This window comes from Salvelinus fontinalis, chromosome 12 (genome assembly GCF_029448725.1).
Source record: "Salvelinus fontinalis isolate EN_2023a chromosome 12, ASM2944872v1, whole genome shotgun sequence".
NCBI classification, from domain to species: domain Eukaryota; kingdom Metazoa; phylum Chordata; class Actinopteri; order Salmoniformes; family Salmonidae; genus Salvelinus; species Salvelinus fontinalis.
The window spans coordinates 31,129,877-31,152,432 of NC_074676.1; the positions used below are offsets into that span (position 1 = coordinate 31,129,877).

Genomic DNA, 22,556 nt, shown 5'->3' on the forward strand with positions numbered 1-22,556 from the left:
ATATATCACTCTCCACCTGATAGCTGGGTGAGTGTTCTGGCACAAAAATTATCGCCGCGCATCACCGTGGTGGATGAGGTGAGTTTCCTACTCTGTAAAGCACTTTGAATACCTCAGTTAGTAGAAAAGCACTATATAAATACAATCAATTATTACATATAAAACAGGAAAATCACATTTTGACTGCCTTGGGCCTTTAAGTAGATAGTTGAGTATTGAAACAATGGACCAGTTCCAGTGGTGTTGCTGCATGAGCCCCTCTTTCAGTGAGAATGGACAGAGTGAATAAGAAGCAGGAGGTAGAAAAGTGGGAATTTGGAAAGCAGAAACAGCAGTTAATGACTCTGACTGCTCTTTCAGGAGTTCCTAACGAGCTGCAATTACTGGCCAAATGTACACAGGCCCACTCACACAAAAACCCAGCATGTATGTGTGTTATGTACTTAATCTATGCCTTGGTGTGTATTGTGTGCTGTGTGACATAGTTGTTCATATGTGTGTTTGTATGCGATGAGCGAGCAAGCATGTGTGCTCACACAGCTTAATGTTGGGAGTCAAGTGTGATATTTCTGCCTTAGCACGTGACAATGAGTAGGGTCAGGGGCCAGTCTACTTTAAATCGACCATGACATTATAATGGGCTCAGCTCACAAACGCACCAGGTCATATACGCAACATTCTCGAACCTGGTAACATTTGATACAAAGTAACAGAATTCAAGTGAATGATCTCTCTCAAATGACAAGCAAAGCTAAAAGTATAGAAATGGCCAGGTGCCCTAAAATGGGGACTAAACCCCTGCTCTTATCTGGCCATGGAGGGGGGTGAGTGACGTCAGAGTCCCAAGCAGCCAGTTGATTCCCTCCCCCCCCCCCCCCCCCCCCCCCCCCCCCAAACTCATTTTTGCACAGACCGGCCTAAAAATAAGCAAGCTAACAGCAAAGCGGGCATTCCAAAACAGAACCCGCCTATCAGCAGCAGCAGACCTGCCAGCTAGTTCTCAGGGACTCATGGTTACTCATAATCAATGAGTTGGATGTTATTTTGAAAAGAGGCTCAAAATTAGCTTGTCGAGCAGACTGGGTGGGTGGGAGCAGGGAGCTTTTAATAGAAACCGATGAGAGTTGCAGCTCATTTCAGTAATTTGTTGTACCATGGAACGCCCATTTCAGATTCAGAATGCTTTATTATTTTTTCCTCAACGAATGCCCTTCTGTACCATTGCGTTTTACCCAGAATTCGATGCTGATGGGAAGCTTTTAGAGGGCCACACCTAAAGGGGCTAAATAAGTAGTATAGACAGTACAGTAGTTCTATGTTGAGTTACCTGGTAGAGGAACCTCTGGCTGAACTGGTGCATGGCCCCTTGGAGCTGGTTGCGCTGGGACTGCCACTGCTCATAGTTCCGGACTGATTCTTCTGTGGGCCGCTGCCACGTGGTGGTTCTGGTGTTGTGGTCCACATAGTAGAACCTGCCACGCTGGTCCACACGCTTCTCCCAACTGTACAGGGACAGAGAGGAGTGAGACTCATTCAAATGTACAAACGGACATACACAGACAGACATATTTAATTATGGACATAGACAAGCTAGGATATGCAAACACAAGATTAAGATATGCATTATCCCACAGACACACATGTAAACCAACACATGAGCACATTCCCAGTTCAGTACAGCAGTGTTTTATTATGTGTGCAGGCTGCTGCTGCTATTCTCATATCTCTGACTAAACCAGAACAGCAGTTGGAAGACAAAACAGCAAATACGTCCGTATGCTAACACACACACACAGCTCAGAAATTCCTCAAAAAGGAGCTTTGAGAGATGCAACCTAACATCCCTCCCTGTTCCCTGTGCTGCTGTTTCCCTGAGACCCTACAGCGCAGTACTGTGGCTCCTATATCCCACAGAGCAGTACTGTGACTCCTATATCCTACAGAGCAGTACTGTGGCTCCTATATCCTACAGAGCAGTACTGTGGCTCCTATATCCCACAGAGCAGTACTGTGGCTCCTATATCCTACAGAGCAGTACTGTGGCTCCTATATCCTACAGAGCAGTACTGTGGCTCCTATATCCTACAGAGCAGTACTGTGGCTCCTATATCCTACAGAGCAGTACTGTGGCTCCTATATCCCACAGAGCAGTACTGTGGCTCCTATATCCTACAGAGCAGTACTGTGGCTCCTATATCCTACAGAGCAGTACTGTGGCTCCTATATCCTACAGAGCAGTACTGTGGCTCCTATATCCCACAGGGCAGTACTGTGGCTCCTATATCCCACAGGGCAGTACCGTGGCTGCTATAACCTACAGGGCAGTACCGTGGCTCCTATATCCTACAGAGCAGTACGGTGGCTCCTATATCCTACAGAGCAGTACGGTGGCTCCTATATCCTACAGAGCAGTACGGTGGCTCCTATATCCCACAGAGCAGTACCGTGGCTCCTATATCCTACAGAGCAGTACCGTGGCTCCTATATCCGACAGAGCAGTACGGTGGCTCCTATATCCTACAGAGCAGTACGGTGGCTCCTATATCCTACAGAGCAGTACGGTGGATCCTATATCCCACAGAGCAGTACTGTGGCTCCTATATCCCACAGGGAAGTACCGTGGCTCCTATATCCCACAGGGCAGTACCGTGGCTCCTATATCCCACAGGGCAGTACCGTGGCTCCTATAACCTACAGAGCAGTACCGTGGCTCCTATATCCTACAGAGCAGTACCGTGGCTCCTATATCCTACAGAGCAGTACCGTGGCTCCTATATCCTACAGAGCAGTACCGTGGCTCCTATATCCTACAGAGCAGTACGGTGACTCCTATATCCTACAGAGCAGTACTGTGGCTCCGATATCCTACAGAGCAGTACTGTGACTCAAATATCCTACAGAGCAGTACTGTGGCTCCTATATCCTACAGAGCAGTACGGTGGCTCCTATATCCTACAGAGCAGTACGGTGGCGCCGATATCCTACAGAGCAGTACTGTGGCTCCGATATCCTACAGAGCAGTACTGTGACTCCTATATCCTACAGAGCAGTACTGTGGCTCCTATATCCTACAGAGCAGTACTATGGCTCCTATATCCTACAGAGCAGTACCTTGGCTCCTATATCCTACAGAGCAGTACGGTGGCTCCTATATCCTACAGAGCAGTACGGTGGCTCCTATATCCCACAGAGCATTACTGTGGCTCCTATATCCCACAGAGCAGTACCGTGGCTCCTCTATCCCACAGGGAAGTACCGTGGCTCCTATATCCTACAGAGCAGTACTATGGCTCCTATATCCTACAGAGCAGTACTGTGGCTCCGATATCCTACAGAGCAGTACTGTGACTCCTATATCCTACAGAGCAGTACTATGGCTCCTATATCCTACAGAGCAGTACTGTGACTCCTATATCCTACAGAGCAGTACTATGGCTCCTATATCCTATAGAGCAGTACTGTGAGTCCTATAGCCTACAGAGCAGTACTATGGCTCCTATATCCTACAGAGCAGTACTGTGGCTCCCATACTGGCTGGAACATGAGAGCAGTTAAACCCCCACGCTGCTAGAAAAAGAGCTCAGCTCAAAACCCATTAATGCACACCACGCCTTTCGTCTGAGCTGCACTACGGTTGGCGGTTGGGTGGGCGGCAGCGCCATGCTAACTCAGACCAGGTACGTGTACCAAGCACCAAACCCAGCAGCTGTAGTCAGAACCAGCCAGCTAATTGACCCTCATATGGGTCCAGAATAGCGCTGCATACATGTGCTCTTTCTAAGAAAGGACTTTTGTTCTCCAGACTGTTCCCTCCTGTGGAAAAAGTGAGATGGGGCAGGAGTGAGCTTTACCTCAAACAGGCTTCTCACACAGCCAAATGAAAATCAATACATATTCACTGAAGAGAGAGCTGGGTTACGCAGCACACAGTGAGAAACACCACTGGAAATCAACAGAGACTCAAACAATCATTGCTGGTGATTCACAGCCTCTGATTCACAGTCTCTCATCTCTGATTCAGAGATGAGAGACCAAGTGGCCAAACACATAAAACCCACACTAACAGACCTGACACACTACTACTGTAAGAAATGGATAGGATAGTCTAAGTTGGGGTGGGGAGTGGCGCTAACCAATTATTCAGTAATTTATCATATTTAATGGAGTCAGCTTCTTCCAGCCAGAGATAATAAGACTAGTCTCAGTTCATTTGACTGTCCAGAGTCAGACCCCCAGGAACGTTACTGTGCTGTGAATGAGTCTGCCACTCCCTGACTGTGGGCCCACTTCACACCCCAACATCCCCCTGCTAGGATCCTCCAGCTCTGTATGTTTATATAGGCAGCAGTCTGAGCTAAGGAGAAACATGCAGGCAATGTTCACGAGTGGGCAAGATCTCCCCTTCACAGAGAGAGATATTGGCAATTGGCAATGTGAACATGTTCCCATGCAAATAAAACCCTTGAATTGAATTGAAATATATATTCCCATCATGCACTGGGCTGGCTAACTGTCAGCACTCTCCTCATATGGTAGGAAGTGTGAGATAAAGAGAGGAAGAGGAGGAGTAGAGGTCAAAGTGTGTAGGCTGACTGACCCAGGTGGAAGTGGTCTTTCCCAGGTGGTGGTCTTTGTGTTGTGGTCCACATAGTACACCCTGCCATGGGGCAGAACTCGTTGCTCCCAGCTGAGAGGCAGAGAGAGAGAGAGAGGCAGAGAGAGAGAGGGAGAGGCAGAGGCATATTAGGTCAGTCAAGTTACATGTGAGGAGATTGACCGTAACGCCAATCAGACACGCACAAGCACCTACACGCAAACTCTTACCCAGTGGGTAGTAACTCTGGAACAGGCTCTGTAGCAGTGGTTGGGTTGGCGGGGTCTGGGTTAGCTCCAGCAGGCGGCGCCTCTGTAGGAGGAGGGAGGATTGTGCCGTCTAGCCCAGGAGAGGGGCTGCTGCTGCTGGGGGCTGGGGACTGGGCCGACGGGGAGGATGGTGGGGGTGTATGACGAGCCAGGCTGCTACGGCCATTCTCCAGCTCGTTGGCAGTCAGCTCAACTTTACCTGTGGGGTAGGGCAGGTAAAGGAGTTGATTGATCCACACTGGGAAAAATGTATCAATTCTAGTGTCAAGTGAATAGTTTCATGTCTCCAAGGTTATAGTACCTGCACTCCCAGGGCTGCTGTGGGAGTTCTTGGCCGAGTAGTTGCGACCAGAAGCCCCAGGACTCTGCTCCTCACTCAGCTCTCCATTAGCCAGAGCAACCCCCGGGGAACCCCCTTGCGAATCCTCTGCAGAGTGTCTGTGAGTCCTGACCAGAACATGTACACAGACACAGGGGAGGGGTCAGGATCAATCACACCACATAAAATTACCCTTAACCTCTCTTCAACTCCTACAATGGACAGAATGTAGATTTGTGATGTAAAGCTAAGCTACTGACGTAAATGTTAATACTATAGAATATGTTTGCGGCTGATACTTTGGAGTAGAATAAAGAAAATGTTTGATATTTTGACTTGAAAATGTTGAAAAAGCAGCTCAACACATCTCACACACAGGCGGCAGGGCATGCATACACACGAACAAAGAAGAGTCAGTGTGAGAACTTTTCATCTCAAAATATACTCATATTTTCCTAAAGCTAAATATAGGTTATTTCCTACAAGTGCTTTTATACAATGAAAACATGTTGGTTTTTACCCCCCAGACATCAGAATGCTGAGTACAAAGTTGGATCATTATCAATGGAAACTTGAGTAAGGTTCTGAAAAGTTGTCTATTCACAGTGAGTTTTTTCCCCCACCAACTACCTATACTAAAAGCGGTACAGAGTTTGAGTTTATTTAATTTTTTACAGGGACAGTGCACATTAATCAACGTTTCAGTAAAAGTGCCGGTTTTAGCCAGCCGGCTAATTTTCAACCGCAGTCCTTGGGCAGGTTATTAAAAACAATTACAATATAAACAATCATTGAGCCGTGAGCACACGCAGAGCAACATAGGACAAGCAAGACATAGCATACAGACAGAGCAACATAGGACAAGCAAGATGTAGCATACAGACAGAGCAACATAGAACAAAAAGCAACAAGACAAAATTCATAAAAGCAACAAAGTGTTTCCACACTCACAAGCTACAGACAACAGACAACATGGAAAGCGGCAATACACAGCTAGGGACCATGTTCACAAATCTGATTGACCTTTAGCCATGTCTTCAAGCATTTTGTCAAAGTGTGATATGTAGTGCAGTTGTGTGTGTCTGATGGCAGTGTATTCCAGACATGGGGAGCTCTCACAGAGAAAGCAGATTTACTAAAGGTGCTTTTCCTTAAGGGAACTATACAGTCACCTCTCATGGCAGACCTTGTGGATCTGCTGCCATATGTTTGGGTTTTCTGTTTAACAAAAATACTGAGTGGGGGGGGAGCCAGGCCATTTAGGATCTTGAATACAAGACATGCGTCGGTGTATTGCACAAGATTTTCCCAACTCAGGAGCTCATGCTTTCTGAGGATGTAACAGTGATGATGGCTATTGGGCTTTATATCAAGCACTTTGAGAGCCTGTTTGTAGACAGACTGAATAGGTTTTAATGTTGTACAGCAAGCTTGGGCCCAACTAGTCAAGCAGTATGTTAAGTGGGGGAGTATCATAGATTTGAAGTACAGTTTTGCTACATCTGTAGTCAGTTTAAATCGGAAATTAGCTAGATACATAGACATCTGGCTCAGTAGTATCTGTTGCCCTCTTTGTGAAGAACATGTAAACAGTTTTTTTCACATTGAGATGCATACACGAGTCACTGAGCCACTTTGTAAACTGGACCATTACAGTAGTGAATTATTGTGCAGTTTGTTGTTTGCTCTTTGCATGCACATATATCACTGTATCATCTGCACACAAGAACAGAAGAACAGTCATTTGGAAAAGGACAGGAGAACATATAAACCTTTTGGCTTTTTCCCCATTGGAAAAGGGGGGGGTACATGCTTCTCGTCATGGGAGAATACAGAAGCACCAAAAAAAACTTAGCATAGAACTCCGCACTTCTCTCTTTCTGCTTCTCTCTACACTTCCCTTTCTACTCCTCTCTTTAGGGACAGATGGATGCAGCCATTGAATGGTGTTCCAAACAAAAAGGTCCACAGCAATGCCCTCTAATGTTTTCAGGGAAATACCATACATCTGTGTGTTGAAGTATAGCAGTGTCTCACGCTTGGCATGCTCATTATCTGTAACTTATCACTGGTCTGATTAAGGCATCTCTGTGTTGGATCACTGCATTGACCATTTCCCTCAAAGGAGTATATTTGTGTTTTAAGTAAGACTTCGGAGAGGCCGTGTGTGTGCTCAGTCGTATGTGTACAAGGGACTAGAGAAACATACAGTAAATCTCTATACATCCAAACTTGAAATGAGTGAATCTATGTGTGAAATAGTTTGTTCATTCAACATGTATTCTGTAGGGGTATGAATCGAGTATAAATAGCTCAGGTCAGTACAAATAAGTATTTGTATGTATGTTTGTTAGTTCTCACCTGCCGCGGGGGCTGCAGGCTGTCCTGGAGGTTTCCTCACTCTGGGTCCTGCGTAGGTTTGATCTGTCCGACTGCAGCATCTCTGTACAAACAGGACATACAAAGGACACACCATCAATACACCAAACTTCATTATAACCATTAGTAAGAAAATAATATATACCATCCAATCTCTATAGAGAAAAACAAAAATCACAGAACACTTGATGGTTACTGTTTCAAGAGACGAATTTTCACTGCTATAGAATGTGGTCTGTGACTGAATGAGTGTATGTTCATTCCCTCCCCTGACTGAAACCACAGCCCAATAACATGCTTTTCATTATAAAACACGGACACATAATAGGAGTGGGCCACGAGCTGCAGTAACTAACCACCAAGAAATCAGTATATGTGACAAAACAAGAAAGTATAGTGTGTAGAGAATCCCTGTACCATCTAAAATGCCGTGAAATATATTTTCCATAACCACTAATATAGTATTTTCAGCTGGTGCACAAAAGAATAAAGTAAAATATGCCAAAAGCTAAACTGAAGGACGGGAAGCATAGAAACCGCACACATAGAACAGATCTACCGCTTCTTAGACTTGCTATCGATGCGAATGACAGATCTATAACTAACATTTCTATGTGAATTTGGTCGGGTCAGCCAAAAAGTTATATATTGCCGCTTTTATGTGTTAACAGATAGCTCAGATCCTGCCTCGGGTAAACAGGTAGTTACTGAGAAAAACAAGCCTGTGTGCCTGTTTCACCCGTATGAAAGGGCCTCTTGTGAGACTCCATTGGACACGTAACATAAACGGTCTAGTTGAGGAGAAACCACTGTCTCATACTGCCCTGAATGCATCATCCAATGACATAGCTAAGTCTAGCGGTTGCCCCCATATACCCCCTGAGAGACATGAGACAAATCTGTTTGTTTGTGTTGCCTTAGCTAAACGTTCCGGAGATGGAGGAACAGTAAGTCGGAAAGTGGTTAAAGGGGGCAACCATCTACTGGTGAACACTGCTACTTGAAATCCTTCCAAAAGTCAATGTTTCAACGAGTTGAGCCAAAGCGGCTTGGATTCCATGTGTTCCCCTAAAATCCATCTAACTGAAGAGCCAATCCTACATCAGCAGCTAGCCTCCTCAACAACTCCATCCCCCCAAGAAAGTTGATTTTATTTGCCTTTTGTTATTGGCAATATTTACATATGGTTTAACAGTTTCACAATTATTCTGAACATACTGTGTGTGTGTGTGTGTGTGTGTGTGTGTGTGTGTGTGTGTGTGTGTGTGTGTGTGTGTGTGTGTGTGTGTGTGTGTGTGTGTGTGTGTGTGTGTGTATATATATAAAACTCATCCAAAAAAAACGTCCCTTTTTTAGGACCCTGTCTTTCAAAGACAATTCGTAAAAATCCAAATAACTTCACAGATCTTCATTGTAAAGGGTTTAAACACCGTTTCCCATGCTTGTTCAATGAACCATAAACAATTAATGAATATACACATGTGGAACGGTCGTTAAGACACTAACAGCTTACAGGCGGTAAGCAATTAGAGATAGAGATACTCTGAATGATCGGCTATGAAAAGCCAACTGACATTTACTCCTGAGGTGCTGACCTGTTGCACCATCGACAATCACTGCGATTATTATTATTTGACCCTGCTGGTCATCTATGAACATCTTGGCCATGTTCTGTTATAATCTCCACCCGGCACAGCCAGAAGAGTTCTGGGCACCCCTCATAGCCTGTTTCCTCTCTAGGTTTCTTCTTAGGTTCTGGCCTTTCTAGGGAGTTTTTCCTAGCCACCGTTCTTCTACACCTGCATTGCTTGCTGTTTGGTGTTTTAGGCTGGGTTTCTGTACAGCACTGAGATATCAGCTGATGTAAGAAGGGCTTTATAAATACATTTGAATTAAGGTCAGTTATGAAAACTTACGACACTGAAGAGGCCTTTCTACTGACTATGAAAAACACCAAAAGAAAGATGCCCAGGGTCCCTGCTCATCTGCGTGAACGTGCCTTAGGCACGCTGCAAAGAGGCATGAGGACTGCAGATGTGGCCAGGGCAATACATTGCAATGTCCGTACTGTGAGACGCCTAAGACAGTGCTACAGGGAGACAGGACGGACAGCTGATCGTCCTCGCAGTGGCAGACCACGTGTAACAACACCTGCACAGGATCGGTACATCCGAACATCACACCATTTCTGTTAGTCACATGTCTGTGGAACTTGTTCAGTTTATGTCTCAGTTGTTGAATCTTGTTATGCTCATACAAATATTTACACATGTTAAGTTTGCTGAAAATAAACGCAGTTGACAGTGAGAGGACAATTATTTTTTTGCCGAGTTTATATGTCTGTTGATTTTATATGATGTGCCTGCATGTATAAGAGTGTGTGCAATGCACATGCATAAGAGTGCATGTGTTTGTCCGTTTAGGCCTGTATATACGTAAAGGTGAGTTCTGTCTGGTCTGGATGTGTTTTTCACTGGCTGCAGCACAAAGGTCTGTTTATGGTAGCAGTGTGTGTCAGCGTGTCAGAAAAACTGCCAGGGGAAATGAGGGAAAACACTAAACTAACAGAGCTGCATTCAGAGAGAACACAGAGGGCCTTAACACACCTTCCCCCTGCAACACGGCGCACACTTGAACCTTTATACAACCCCCCCCCCCCCCCCCGCCAGAAAGCACACACTCCAGACCTTCATACACGCAGCCCCTTAAAACCTGCCCTCAGAGCACACACTCCAGACCTCTATTCACTAACACTCTCCCCACAACACACACACACACACACACTAAGACCTCAGAAAGCACATATTCATTCCCTTAATAGACTTCTTCCCCCTCCCTTCCTGTCCCACAGTGAGTCCCTACCCAGCCAGGCAGAGAGGAAACCCCCTGGATCACAGGAGCCGATTGTCCTGCACAACTCACAGAAACCAGAGTCAATTACGCAATTTTGAGAAACAAATTCCACATAAGCACTCCCAAGCGTGTGCATGGCAATGCGTGATGACGGCGTGCAGGTGTGAAAGAGCGCTTGGGGAACACCAAAGTAACAAATCTGAATAGAACAGGGGTTGTTCATCGATTTAAGAACAATATTAACTTTCATGCACAGGCATAAACACACAATATACAGTACCAGTCAAAAGTTTGGACACACCTACACATTCAAGGGTTTTTCTTTATTTTTACTATTTTCTACATTGAAGAATAATAGTGAAGACATGAAAAATATGAAATAACACACATGGAATCATTTAGTAACCCAAAAGTGTTCAACAAATCCAAATATATTTTATATTTGAGATTCTTCAAAGTAACCACCCTTTGCCTTGATGACAGCTTTGCACACTCTTGGCATTCTCTCAACCAGCTTCACCTGAAATGCTTTTCGAACAGTCTTGAAGGAGTTCCCACAAATGCTTTGCACTTGTTGGCTGCTTTTCCTTCACTCTGCGGTCCAACTCATCCAAAACCATCTCAATTGGGTTGAGGTCGGGGGATTGTGGAGGCCAGATCATCTGATACAGCACTCGATCACGCTCCTTCTTGGTTAAATCTGTCCCTGAACAGGCAGTTCAGGCAGTTAACCCACTGTTCCTAGGCCGTCATTAAAAATAAGAATTTGTTCTTAACTGACTTGCCTAGTTAAATAAAGGTAAAAAATAAAAATAAATAAAAAAATATAAAAAATAGCCCTTACACAGCCTGAAGGTGTGTTGGGTCATCGTCCTGTTGAAAAACAAATGATAGTGTAACTAAGTGCATACCATACGGGATGGCGTATCGCTGCTGAATGCTATGGTAGCCATGCTTGTTAATATGCCTTGAATTCTAAATGACAGTGATACTGACAGTGTCACCAGCAAAGCACCCCCACACTATCACACCTCCTCCTCCATGCTTCATGGTGGGAACCACACATGCAGAGATCATCCGTTCACCTACTCTGCATCTCACAAAGACACGACGGCTGGAACCAAAAATCTCAAATTTGGACTCATCAGACAAAAGGACAGATTTCCACCGGTCTAATGTCCATTGCTTGTGTTTCTTGGCCCAAGCAAGTGTCTTCTTCTTATTGGTGTCCTTCGACCATGAAGGCCTGATTCACGCAGTCTCCTCTGAACAGTTGATGTTGAGATGTGTCTGTTACTTGAACTGTATGAAGCATTTATTTGGGCTGCAATTTCTGAGGCTGGTAACTAAAATGAACTTCGTATGCAGCAGAGGTAACTATTGGTCTTCCTTTCCTGTGGCGGTCCTCATGAGAGCCAGTTTCATCATAGCGCTTGATGGTTTTGCAACTGCACTTGAAGAAACTTTCAAAGTTCTTGAAATGTTCCGCATTGACTGACCTTAATTTCTTAAAGTAATGATGGACTATCGTTTCTCTTTGCTTATTTGAGCTGTTCTTGCCATAATATGGACTTGGTCTTTTACCAAATAGGGCCATCTTCTGTATACCACCCCGGCTGTACCTTGTCACAACACAACTGATTGGCTCAAACGCATTAAGAAGGAAAGAAATTCCACAAATTAACTTTTAACAAGGCACACCTGTTAATTGAAATAAATTCCAGGTGACTTCCTCATGAAGCTGGTTGAGAGAATGCCAAGAGTGTGCAAAGCTGTCATCAAGGCAAATGGTGGCTACTTTGAAGAATTTCAAATATAAAATGCATTTTGATTTGTTTAACACTTATTTGGTTACTACATGATTCCATGTGTGTTATTTTATAGTTTTGGTGTCTTCACTATTATTCTACAATGTAGAAAATAGTAAAAATAAAGTGAGTAGGTGTGTCCAAACATTTGACTGGTACTGTTTAAACACACAAAGATACACATTTATGAACCATACGCTCAGAAACCCAACCCTGACTTGTGCTGTGTTCATTCACTAGGAAACACTCTGGCTCAGTGATTCGGAATGAAAAGGCTTGTGTGTTATTTCATACACAGATGAGAGATGCATGAACTGAGAAATTCAAGCCACCTCTATAAGTCAGTTTAATGTGATGTTATTCATTAAAAACACCACGTTTAACAAACTCAAGAGGCAAGTCCAATCTTTGTCTCACAAAAGTATATTTGTCTGCTGTTTGTAAACAGAAGATGCTGCTGCACTGTTTGGATGGGCTCTTTAACCACTCATTTGTACACGTGCAGTAAAGTATTGACAACACAAAAGACCTGCCACTGTCGTTAACCCTATCTGACCCGAAACCACAGCAAAAATCTGCTTCAAAATCAGACTTTCCTTTATCTGCATGTCCAACCCTTACATTTAGCCGCACGATGAAGTGTTTGGCCATTTTCTTTTCAGGATAACAAGTATAAACAAATTAATTTCACATAAAGAGTCACAATAAGAAAAATAAGGTCAGACAAAGCAAAAATGTGATAAAAATGAATTTATATGAATGCTGAAAGTACAGAAATGGTTCACTCAGTGGGAAATGAACATCCAACTAGTCCGTGACAACTGTGGTGTTTGTGACAGAAACAATGTGAGCTTATTACAGTATTACAGACACTATGTCTTGGGATTTCCTATGATCTTCTATGTAGAAGAACCCCTTACCTTCTAATAACTATTGTGTAGCTTTAGAGCAAAACATGTTACATGTGCGTGTTCGTGAGAGATCTCAGCTTTGAGATATCTTTTAATAGTTTGCAGCTAAAACCATTCGGAGTCTACAGAGGTTTTTGTAAAAAGATCCAGCCCGGGCCCCTTCAGAATCCGCCCTTGTCTCACAAACAGCGCTCTAGCTCAGCCCCCATTAATCACACAGACTAATTGTTGGTCTAGACGAATTCAATAGTACAACCCAGAAGTCTGTAGCTCAAACACAATGTTTTAAAGGAGTTACAAGTCCAAAATGCGCCGGCGTCACGGTGAGACTAAAGAGTTACCAGCTAATTATGTTTCTATGTTCACAAGTTATAGTGGATGTTTAGCAATAGTATCAACTAGGCCTACATGCAGATTTGGAAAGTCATAATTGTCAAATAGCCACATAAAACTCCTTGGTCTTCTTCTCAACATGTGAAAGACTATGTGCAAACTTGCACACTAGTAACATGATGGCTCAAAATATCACTATTCTATCACATTAAAAACTCCACCGCAACATCACAAAGTACACTCTTTGCCGTTCTCCAAATGAGCCCTGCACTTCTTGCTTGGGTGGTCTGAAAAGCATAAGTATAAGTAAAGCATAAGTCGCTAACTGCAAAGTGTGTGAATATATACCAGAGAGCAAGAGAGAGAATGCGAGAAAGCAAGTAAGTGTGTGTGTGTGTGTGTGTTGTGTGTTGTGTGTGTGTGTGTTTTTTGCAAGGCGGGACTCACTGTCTGTTGCTGTGCTGCCATTGGGCAAAGATCCCAGATCAACAACCAGGCCGTCCAGACAGACGTTCAGCTCGCCTCCAGCTACAAGTGAGCCTTTGTTCTCGGTCTGCAAGACCAGACTGAGCTGCAGATTCTCCACTGGAGGGAGAGGGGGAAGTGTGGGATGGAGGGAGGGAAAACGAAAGAGAAAGAAAATGAAGGATTTGGGAAAAGTAAGATAGATGATAAGAGATAGGTCACTGCTCTTCAATAACCTATCAACTGCGTATAGAAAACCAAAGTTCTTTCTCTTTTTCTGACATGCTTGTAAAAAAAAATAAAAGACTTCCACAATTGTAAACTTGATCTTGCAGTTCGGTAGAGGGTAACACCAAATATTTTAAAGTAGATAGAATACTACAGTAGCATGACTGGGAGTCCTGCTAGCTATCCATGGACAATGACCTATATAAAAATAAACTTTTATTGTCTTACTCTTGCCATCATGTGTACGCAGAGTGTCAAGCAGGTCAATGGTGGCAGTCCCCAGTAACTCCTTCCTCAAAGTGTGGCAGCTCCACAACTTAAGATCTAACCGGCTCTGAGGCGTCACATTCCTGCACAAGTCATAATCAGATACACAGCCAAATAGGCCTACATTACACACAGACACACACACACACACAAAAAAAAAACAGAGTAAGTGAGGTTGAGATTAGGGGGGCTCACAGGGTGAGGTCCTCATTCCACTGTAGCTCAAGGTGTCCAGTACGTTTGCCCGTTTTCTTGGTTTCACTAGTCAGGCCATCTGCAGTCACCTCCACAAAAGAGCTGAGTCTGGAGCGGGTGGGCAGCTTGGGTGACTGAGGCTTTGCTGAGACCACTTGGTGAAGAAGAAAAGAATAAACAATTGTTGAACATATAGCAAAATACAAAAAAAGACTACTGTGGTACACCAACTCCGGCCAATCCCTAACCTACAGTTTGTAATACAAATACTTATTACAGCTACTCTGGATTTGTAACTGTATGACAAGCAAACACTAAAATGCAAATGCCGCCCTCTAGCTGTCACAGGCAAACAGGGTGGTAGTTTAGGCACAGTGTACTTCTGTTCATAAATGTGTTGTTGATTGTTCCATATTAATGTGATGCTCACTTGGCCAGCGAAATGTCAAACCTTTTTGGCTACCGTGGCTATCCATGTCAAAATTAACATTGAACTGAATGACATATCCGCTCAGGAAAACGTGGGCCGAATAACTGTTAGGATACTGCTGAATCTTTTCAACAGGGAGGACAGACCTGAAATGTTCCAATTATTTAAAACTGTCAAGGTGAATTAAACTTGTTTAATTTGATCTTATACGAGTGGTGGATTGAGTGATGGGTGACAGCATAGTAGTGCATGCAATATGAACTGAGGAAAAGAGAGAGGAAAGGGAGTAATAAAGTGCAGGGAGAACAAATGGAAAAGTGGAACAACAATGGAGGCTGAAAAATGAAAGTGGGACAATAATAGCTTGGGGTGGTTCAGGTTGCCATGAGTTTAAGAGAAATGTACATAGACACAGGGAAGAGGATGAGTATTAGAGTAGGTTACAAGAGCAGGGGATAGATGAGAGGAATTAAAAGCTTATACCTTTCAACGTCAACTGTGATTTCTCTGTGGTCTGGACATTGCCGGGTCTTGTCACATTGGCTGCTGCCATGACATCACAGCCCTGAGAAACACACAGGCACAATCTAAGAACACACATAACTGACATGACACAGAAAACTCTGAAATGAATCACACACTGCAATACAAAAAAATTGCTAGCTATCTATTTCCCCTGCGTAACCTCCTTTCCTACATACACTGTGGACCACAACATAACAGTGGAGGCTCCTCAGAGGAAGGGGAGGACTATCCTTCTCTGTGAATTTCATAAAAATAAAAATTGTATTGATAACATTGAAAAAGTTATCCTTTTTAGATAAAGCTGTAATAAATATATTCACATCACCAAATAATTGATTAAAACACATTGTTCTGCAATGAAGGTCTACAGTAGCCTCAGCAGCACTCTGTAGGGTAGCACCATGGTGTAGCCGGAGGACAGCAAGCTTCCGCCCTCCTCTTGGTATATTGGCTTCAATACAAAACCTAGGAGGCTCTTGGTTCTTACCGACTTCCATAGACTTACACAACAGTAATTATGACAACTTCCGGTGGATGTCCTCCAACATATCAGAGCTCTATCAGAGCTCACATACAGCTGATGTGTTGTTCATTGAAGTCCACAAACGAAGGGAATAGGTGAGAGGAGGAGAGAAGGAATGCAACGTGGCTGCTATGAAACTGAACTGTGTTTATGCGTGATATGGGGTGTATTCATTCCACCGATTCTGTTGAAAAACATTTCTCAAACGGAAGCAAACAAAGCAGGGATAAAAATACCAGAATTTGTCTCGTTTGCAACTGTTGGACTAATGATTACACCCTATATCAGCTAGATGCAGGCAAGTGTGTGCAAGGCGGTATTGAATGTAATTATTTATTTAACTAGGAAAGTCAGTTAAGAACAAATTCTTATTTTACAATGACGGCCTACCCCGGCCAAACCCTCCCTTAACCCGGGCGATGCTGGGACAATTGTGCATCGCCCTATGGAACTACCAATTACGGCCAGTTGTGATACAGCGGGATCGAACCAGGGTCTGTAGTGATGCCTCTAGCACTGAGACGCAGTGCCTTAGACCGCAGTGGTGTCGCTGTCTGTCATGTCAAATATTTATCTTGACCTGTGTGCACCTATGTTGTCAACTTTCATTCATAGGCTAGGATGTCGCAACCCCATGATGGGTATAGGGAAAATATGAGTATCAAATCAAATTTTATTTGTCACATGCGCCTAATACAACAGGGAATAGGTTTTGTCGTGCCCTCTTCATGACTGTCTTGGTGTGTTAAGACTAGGGTTGCAAAGGTCGGAAACTTTCCGGTTAATTCCCTGCATTTTTCAGGAAATTTTCCATGGGAAGTTAAGCCCGGGTCTTTGGGGAATTTTGCTTAAATTCATCAAAGTTAGCTTATAACAGTGAAGCTTATTTGTGACATATTTTGGTTAAACTATCCCCAATTCAATGGAATTGCAACCATCTGCATGCACAGTGCATTCTTTCACCACATGTACAGCTGATTCTCGAGATCTAATGAGATGCTATTGAGCCCACACTACTACACTGTCTGAGCCAAGGACTACAGGGTTTCTGGTAAGTTTTGATTACAATACTGGGTGGGGTGAATATATTTTACATGACATACATAATTTTTTTGTTAACTAGTAAATAGTAGCCTACAGCAAAGTGTTTAAATCATTTCTAATTTGTTAACCATTTCTGCTATTTAGTTTTTGCTACCATGTGGGTTTTAGATTGCTTGAGCCTGCTAACTGAGGAGTGTTAATTCACCCGTTTCCATACATGTTTAATTTAAAAAAAATGTCTTACAAAGGAGTTGTTTAACCTGTTTGGCGTGCAAGCCCGACGTCGGTACATTTATGACAACAGCCACTTCAAGTGCAGGGCGCGAAATTCAAAATATATATTTTTTTAAATATTTAACTTTCACACATTAACAAGTCCAATACAGCATATGAAAGGTACAGATCTTGTGAATCCAGCCAACATGTTCGATTTTTAAAATGTTTTACAGGGAAGACAAAATATGTAAATCTATTAGCTAACCACGTTAGCAAAAGGCTCCACTTGTATTACTCCATCAGTTTTTGACTCCATCAGTAGCTATCACAAATTCGGCCAAATAAAGATATAAATAGCCACTAACCAAGAAACAACCTCATCAGATGACAGTCTGATAACATATTTATTGTATAGCATATTTTTTTTTCGAAAAATGTGCATATTTCAGGTATAAATCATAGTTTACATTTCAGCTACAATCAGAAATTGCACCGAAAGCAGCCATAATATTTACAGACACCAACGTCAAATAACTAATTACTCATCATAAAACATTTCTGAAAAATACATAGTGTACAGCAATTGAAAGACAGGCATCTGTGATTCTAGACAATATTTCCGATTTATTAAATGTTTTACAGCGCAAACAAAATGTAGCGTGATATTAGCATAGCAGCAATAGCAAGAAAAACTTGGGCGCCCACGACCAGTCAACATGCACGACAGATATATGAAATAACATCATAAATTGGCTCTTACTTTTGCTGATCTTTCATCAGAATGTTGAACAAGGTGTCCTCTGTCCAGATGAGTCGTTGTTTGGATTCAGAATGGCAAATTTCCCTCTTCACTTAGCATTGGCACTTGCCAAGTGACACGGATTACTCCAAAGTCAACAAAGTTAGAAAACGGAACACGGCAAAACTCCCGAAAAAGTTTCAATAATCTGATTAAACTATATTGAAAAAACATACGTTACAATGATATGGTGACATGTATCAAATCAAATCTAAGACGGAGATGTTCGTCTTTCATAACCACAGCTAAACATAAGCCATATCCGTGTCCTCTTTCACGCGCTCCAGAAACAGGATATGGACGGTCACGTCAAACAAAGATCTTTTATTCCACCTCAGACCAAGGTAGACACGAAATTTCTTCTCTCACTGCATCTTGACAACCAGGGGAAGGCGTAGGAAGTGTTTGTAGACTCCTACGTCACACGCCCATGTATAGGCATGAGGTTGAACAGAGCATAGATTTCTGACATTTCACTTCCTGGTCAGGAAAAGTGCTGCAGAAGGATTTCTGTTTCACTCAGAGAAATAATTCAAACGTTTTTAGAAACTAGAGAGTGTTTTCTATCCAATATTAATAATAATATCCATATTGTACGAGCAAGAATTGAGTAGGAGGCCGTTTGAAATGGGCACGATTTCACTGGCTACTCAACACTTTCCCTTGCAGCCAGAAGAAGTTAACAAGTCCAATACAGCAAATGAAAGATACACATCTTGTGAATCCAGTCAACATGTCTGATTTTTAAAATGTTTTACAGCGAAAACACCACATATATTTATGTTAGCTCACCACCAAATACAAAAAAGGACAGACATTTTTCACAGCACAGGCAGCATGCACAAAGCCAACCTAACTAACCAAGAACCAACCAAACTAGCCAAGAAACAACTTCATCAGATGACAGTCTTATAACATGTTATACAATAAATCTATGTTTTGTTCGAAAAATGTGCATATTTGAGGTATAAATCAGTTTTACATTGCAGCTACAATCACAGCTACCGTCAGAAATAGAACCGAAGCAGCCAGAGTAATTACAGACACCAACGTCAAATACCTAAATACTCATCATAAAACATTTCTGAAAAATCGATGGTGTACAACAAATTAAAGACAAACATCTTGTGAATCCAGCCAATATTTCCGATTTTTTAAGTGTTTTACAGCGAAAACACAATATAGCATTATATTAGCTTACTACAATAGCCTACCACACTACCACATTCATTCATCAAGGCACATTAGCGATAGCAATAGGCACGTTAGCGATAGGGAATAAACCAGCAAAATATATTAATTTTCACTAACCTTCATCAGATGACAGTCCTATAACATCAGGTTATACATACACTTATGTTTTGTTCGAAAATGTGCATATTTAGAGCTGAAATCAGTGGTTATACATTGTGTTAACGTAGCATCTTTTTCCCAGAATGTGCGGATATTTTTATGACACTCCAACTATTCTGACCAAAAAACTATTCATAAACGTTACTAGAAAATACATGTTGTATAGGAAATGATAGATACACTAGTTCTTAATGCAATCGCTGTGTTAGAATTCTAAAAATAACTTCATTACGATATGCAGTTTACGTTATGGCGAGAGCGTGCCCAAAACCTGGCCGCAAACGACTATTTCACATGTTCGACAGATATATGAAATAGCATCATAAAATGGGTCCTACTTTTGATGATCTTTCATCAGAATGTTGTACAAGGGGTCCTTTGTCGGGAACAATCGTTGTTTGGATTTAGAATATCCTCTTCTCCAGTCAATTAGCACGGAAAGCTAGCAAAGTGGCGCTAAGCTCTCCTTCCTGAACAAAGGCACACAACACAACACGCCTAACGTCCCGAATAAATTTCAATAATCTAATAAAACTATATTGAAAAAACATACTTTACGATGATATTGTCACATGTATCAAATAAAATCAAAGCCGGAGATATTAGTCGTCCATAACGACAGCTTATCAGAAGGCAAATCCAGGTCCCTTCACGCGCTCTCCAGAAAACAGGAAACTGGTGACACGTCATGCCGAGAGCTTTTATTCGACACCAGATCAAGTTACACACTCCATTTCTTCTCTCACTGCCTGTCGACATCTAGTGGGAGACGTATGAAGTGCATCTATACTAATAAATATCAAGGACATTAATAGGCAGGCCCTAGAACAGAGCCCTCGATTTCAGATTTTCCACTTCCTGTCAGGAAGTTTGCTGCAAAAGGAGTTCTGTTTTACTCACAGATATAATTCAAACGGTTTTAGAAACTAGAGAGTGTTTTCTATCCAATAGTAATAATATGCATATTGTACGAGCAAGAATTGAGTACGAGGCCGTTTAAATTGGGCACGATTTTCCCCCAAAGTGAAAACAAAACCCTCTGTCCTCAACAGGTTAATGCTTTTCGACCTGTCCCCAAATGAATGTCATTGGTTCAGAGTTTGTTTTGATATTTTAACCTGAGTGTCGTGATCGCGTTTGGTGTGGGGGGGCAAAATAAATGTATGCACGATAGCGCACGTGTGCAGTCAGATTGGGTTCCGTGTTAGAGGCTGCTGCCCTATATTCATAGACTTGAAATCACTGGCCACTTTAATAATGGAACACTAGTCACATTAATAATGTTTGCATAACTAACCTCATATGTATATACTGTATTCTACTGTATTTTAGTCTATGCCGCTCCGACATTGCTCATCCAAATATTTTATATTCTTAATTCCATTACTTTAGATGTGTGTATTGTTGTTAGGTATTACTGCACTGTTGGAGCTAGAAACACAAGCATTTCGCTACGCCCGCAATAACATCTGTTAACACGTGTATGCGACCAATGAAAATTGAGTTGACAATTTTTTTCATTGGTAAACGAACGGAGTGACTATCTTCATTTATCCACCATCTTTGGTGTGATCCCAACAAAAGGGAACCTAAACATTTACTGCGTGTAAGATGCACAGGGTGAGACATCGCATTTGCTGATAACTACTAGCTTAATGTACATCGATTAACTGTACACATCAACAACTCAAATTGGCTCATTGCCTCCATATTTAAATACCCTGCGCACAAAAACAAAACACGGAAGATGGTGAGCTAACGTTATAGCTCCTAGCTAGCTAACAGCTTTGTGTGGGCATAAGGACATGACAGCCACCTTTTCTCGTAAAGGTAGTTAGATAAATGTGTACTATTGAAGAAATGTTTTCTACAACCCTGTTTTACTTGACATTGCTGGCAACGTATTTCGTTTATTTTCTCATAAATACCTTTTTCAGCTGTGGTCCTCTGGTACCGCAAGCTGGTTAACTTTCATTTCCGCCTACCTCAATGACGGGGTCACGTGATTCACAGTAAAAGGCTAGCGCAATGAATTGTGGTTCACAACATGCAAATACAGTTACGGTCATTTGACCGCAATAATAAACCAAATATAACAATGCATGTTTATTTAAAAGTAAATTTGCCCCCCTTTATCGGCAAACCTATATGTGACAAAAAGGAGAACACGTACTGGAAAGATAATCACAAATACACAAACTATCTAAAAAAAAGTCAAAACAATATATACATACAATAGAAATTGTCTTCCTAGAAAGTTCTGACAGTTTATGAAATCTCGGTAAGAGGGCAAGCACATCACAACTATCACATTTCTTATAGCTTTATAAGCTTGCCAAAGTATCAAGTACAATTCAGCTATATAGTGTATTTCACTCCGTTCACACTGTGTGTGAATTCAACATAGTGTGGTTGCCCAGTAAAGAATTAACAGCACAATTCAATTGGAAGCTATACTTGTAAGGCCTGGGTGTCGGAGTGTGAAGGAAAAGCGCAGGAGCAGCAGGTGCAAATATAAATGTTCTTTAATGAACACGGAACAAACTAGGCCACCCTACTAACACACTGGGAGTACACGATAAACTACCCCAGACACGGGGGGAATGAACACAGTCCAGATAAACGTGAAGCACAAAACCAACACCACACTTACATACAAACAATCCCGCACAAAGAAACGTGCGGGCCGGATGACTAAATAAGCCCAACTAATTACACCCTCATACAAAACAGGTGCACCCAATAAACACATAGGGAGGGGGAGAAAAGGATCAGTGGCAGCTAATAGGCCGGTGACGACGACCGCCGAACGCCACCCGAACGGGAAGGAGAGCCTGCCTCGGTCGAAGTCGTGACAGTACCCCCCCTCTGACGCGCGGCTCCCGCAGCGCGCCGACACCGGCCTCGAGGTCGACCCGGAGGACGAGGTGCAGGGCGATCCGGATGGAGGCGATGGAAATCCCTCAGCATAGACGGATCCAAAATGTCCCCCACCGGTACCCAGCACCTCTCCTCCGGACCGTACCCCTCCCAGTCCACAAGGTA

General features: G+C 42.7%; 1 protein-coding gene across 2 annotated transcripts in view; it reads right to left on the minus strand.

The window, feature by feature from the left end:
• LOC129867165 (NEDD4-like E3 ubiquitin-protein ligase WWP2) overlaps positions 1-21,523 on the minus strand; it is a 38,286-nt gene extending 16,763 nt beyond the window's left edge. For both annotated transcript variants that reach the window (XM_055940378.1, XM_055940377.1), the window contains exons 1-10: positions 21,440-21,523; positions 15,535-15,616; positions 14,622-14,775; positions 14,388-14,509; positions 13,914-14,051; positions 7,544-7,625; positions 5,165-5,310; positions 4,825-5,062; positions 4,598-4,687; positions 1,328-1,502 (exon numbers count right to left, since the gene is read on the minus strand). In XM_055940378.1, coding sequence (XP_055796353.1) covers positions 1,328-1,502; positions 4,598-4,687; positions 4,825-5,062; positions 5,165-5,310; positions 7,544-7,625; positions 13,914-14,051; positions 14,388-14,509; positions 14,622-14,775; positions 15,535-15,604 — 1,215 coding nt within the window. In that variant the 5' untranslated portion in view covers positions 15,605-15,616; positions 21,440-21,523. The remainder of the gene's footprint in view (positions 1-1,327; positions 1,503-4,597; positions 4,688-4,824; positions 5,063-5,164; positions 5,311-7,543; positions 7,626-13,913; positions 14,052-14,387; positions 14,510-14,621; positions 14,776-15,534; positions 15,617-21,439) is intronic.
• Between the last annotated feature and the right edge of the window lie 1,033 nt (positions 21,524-22,556).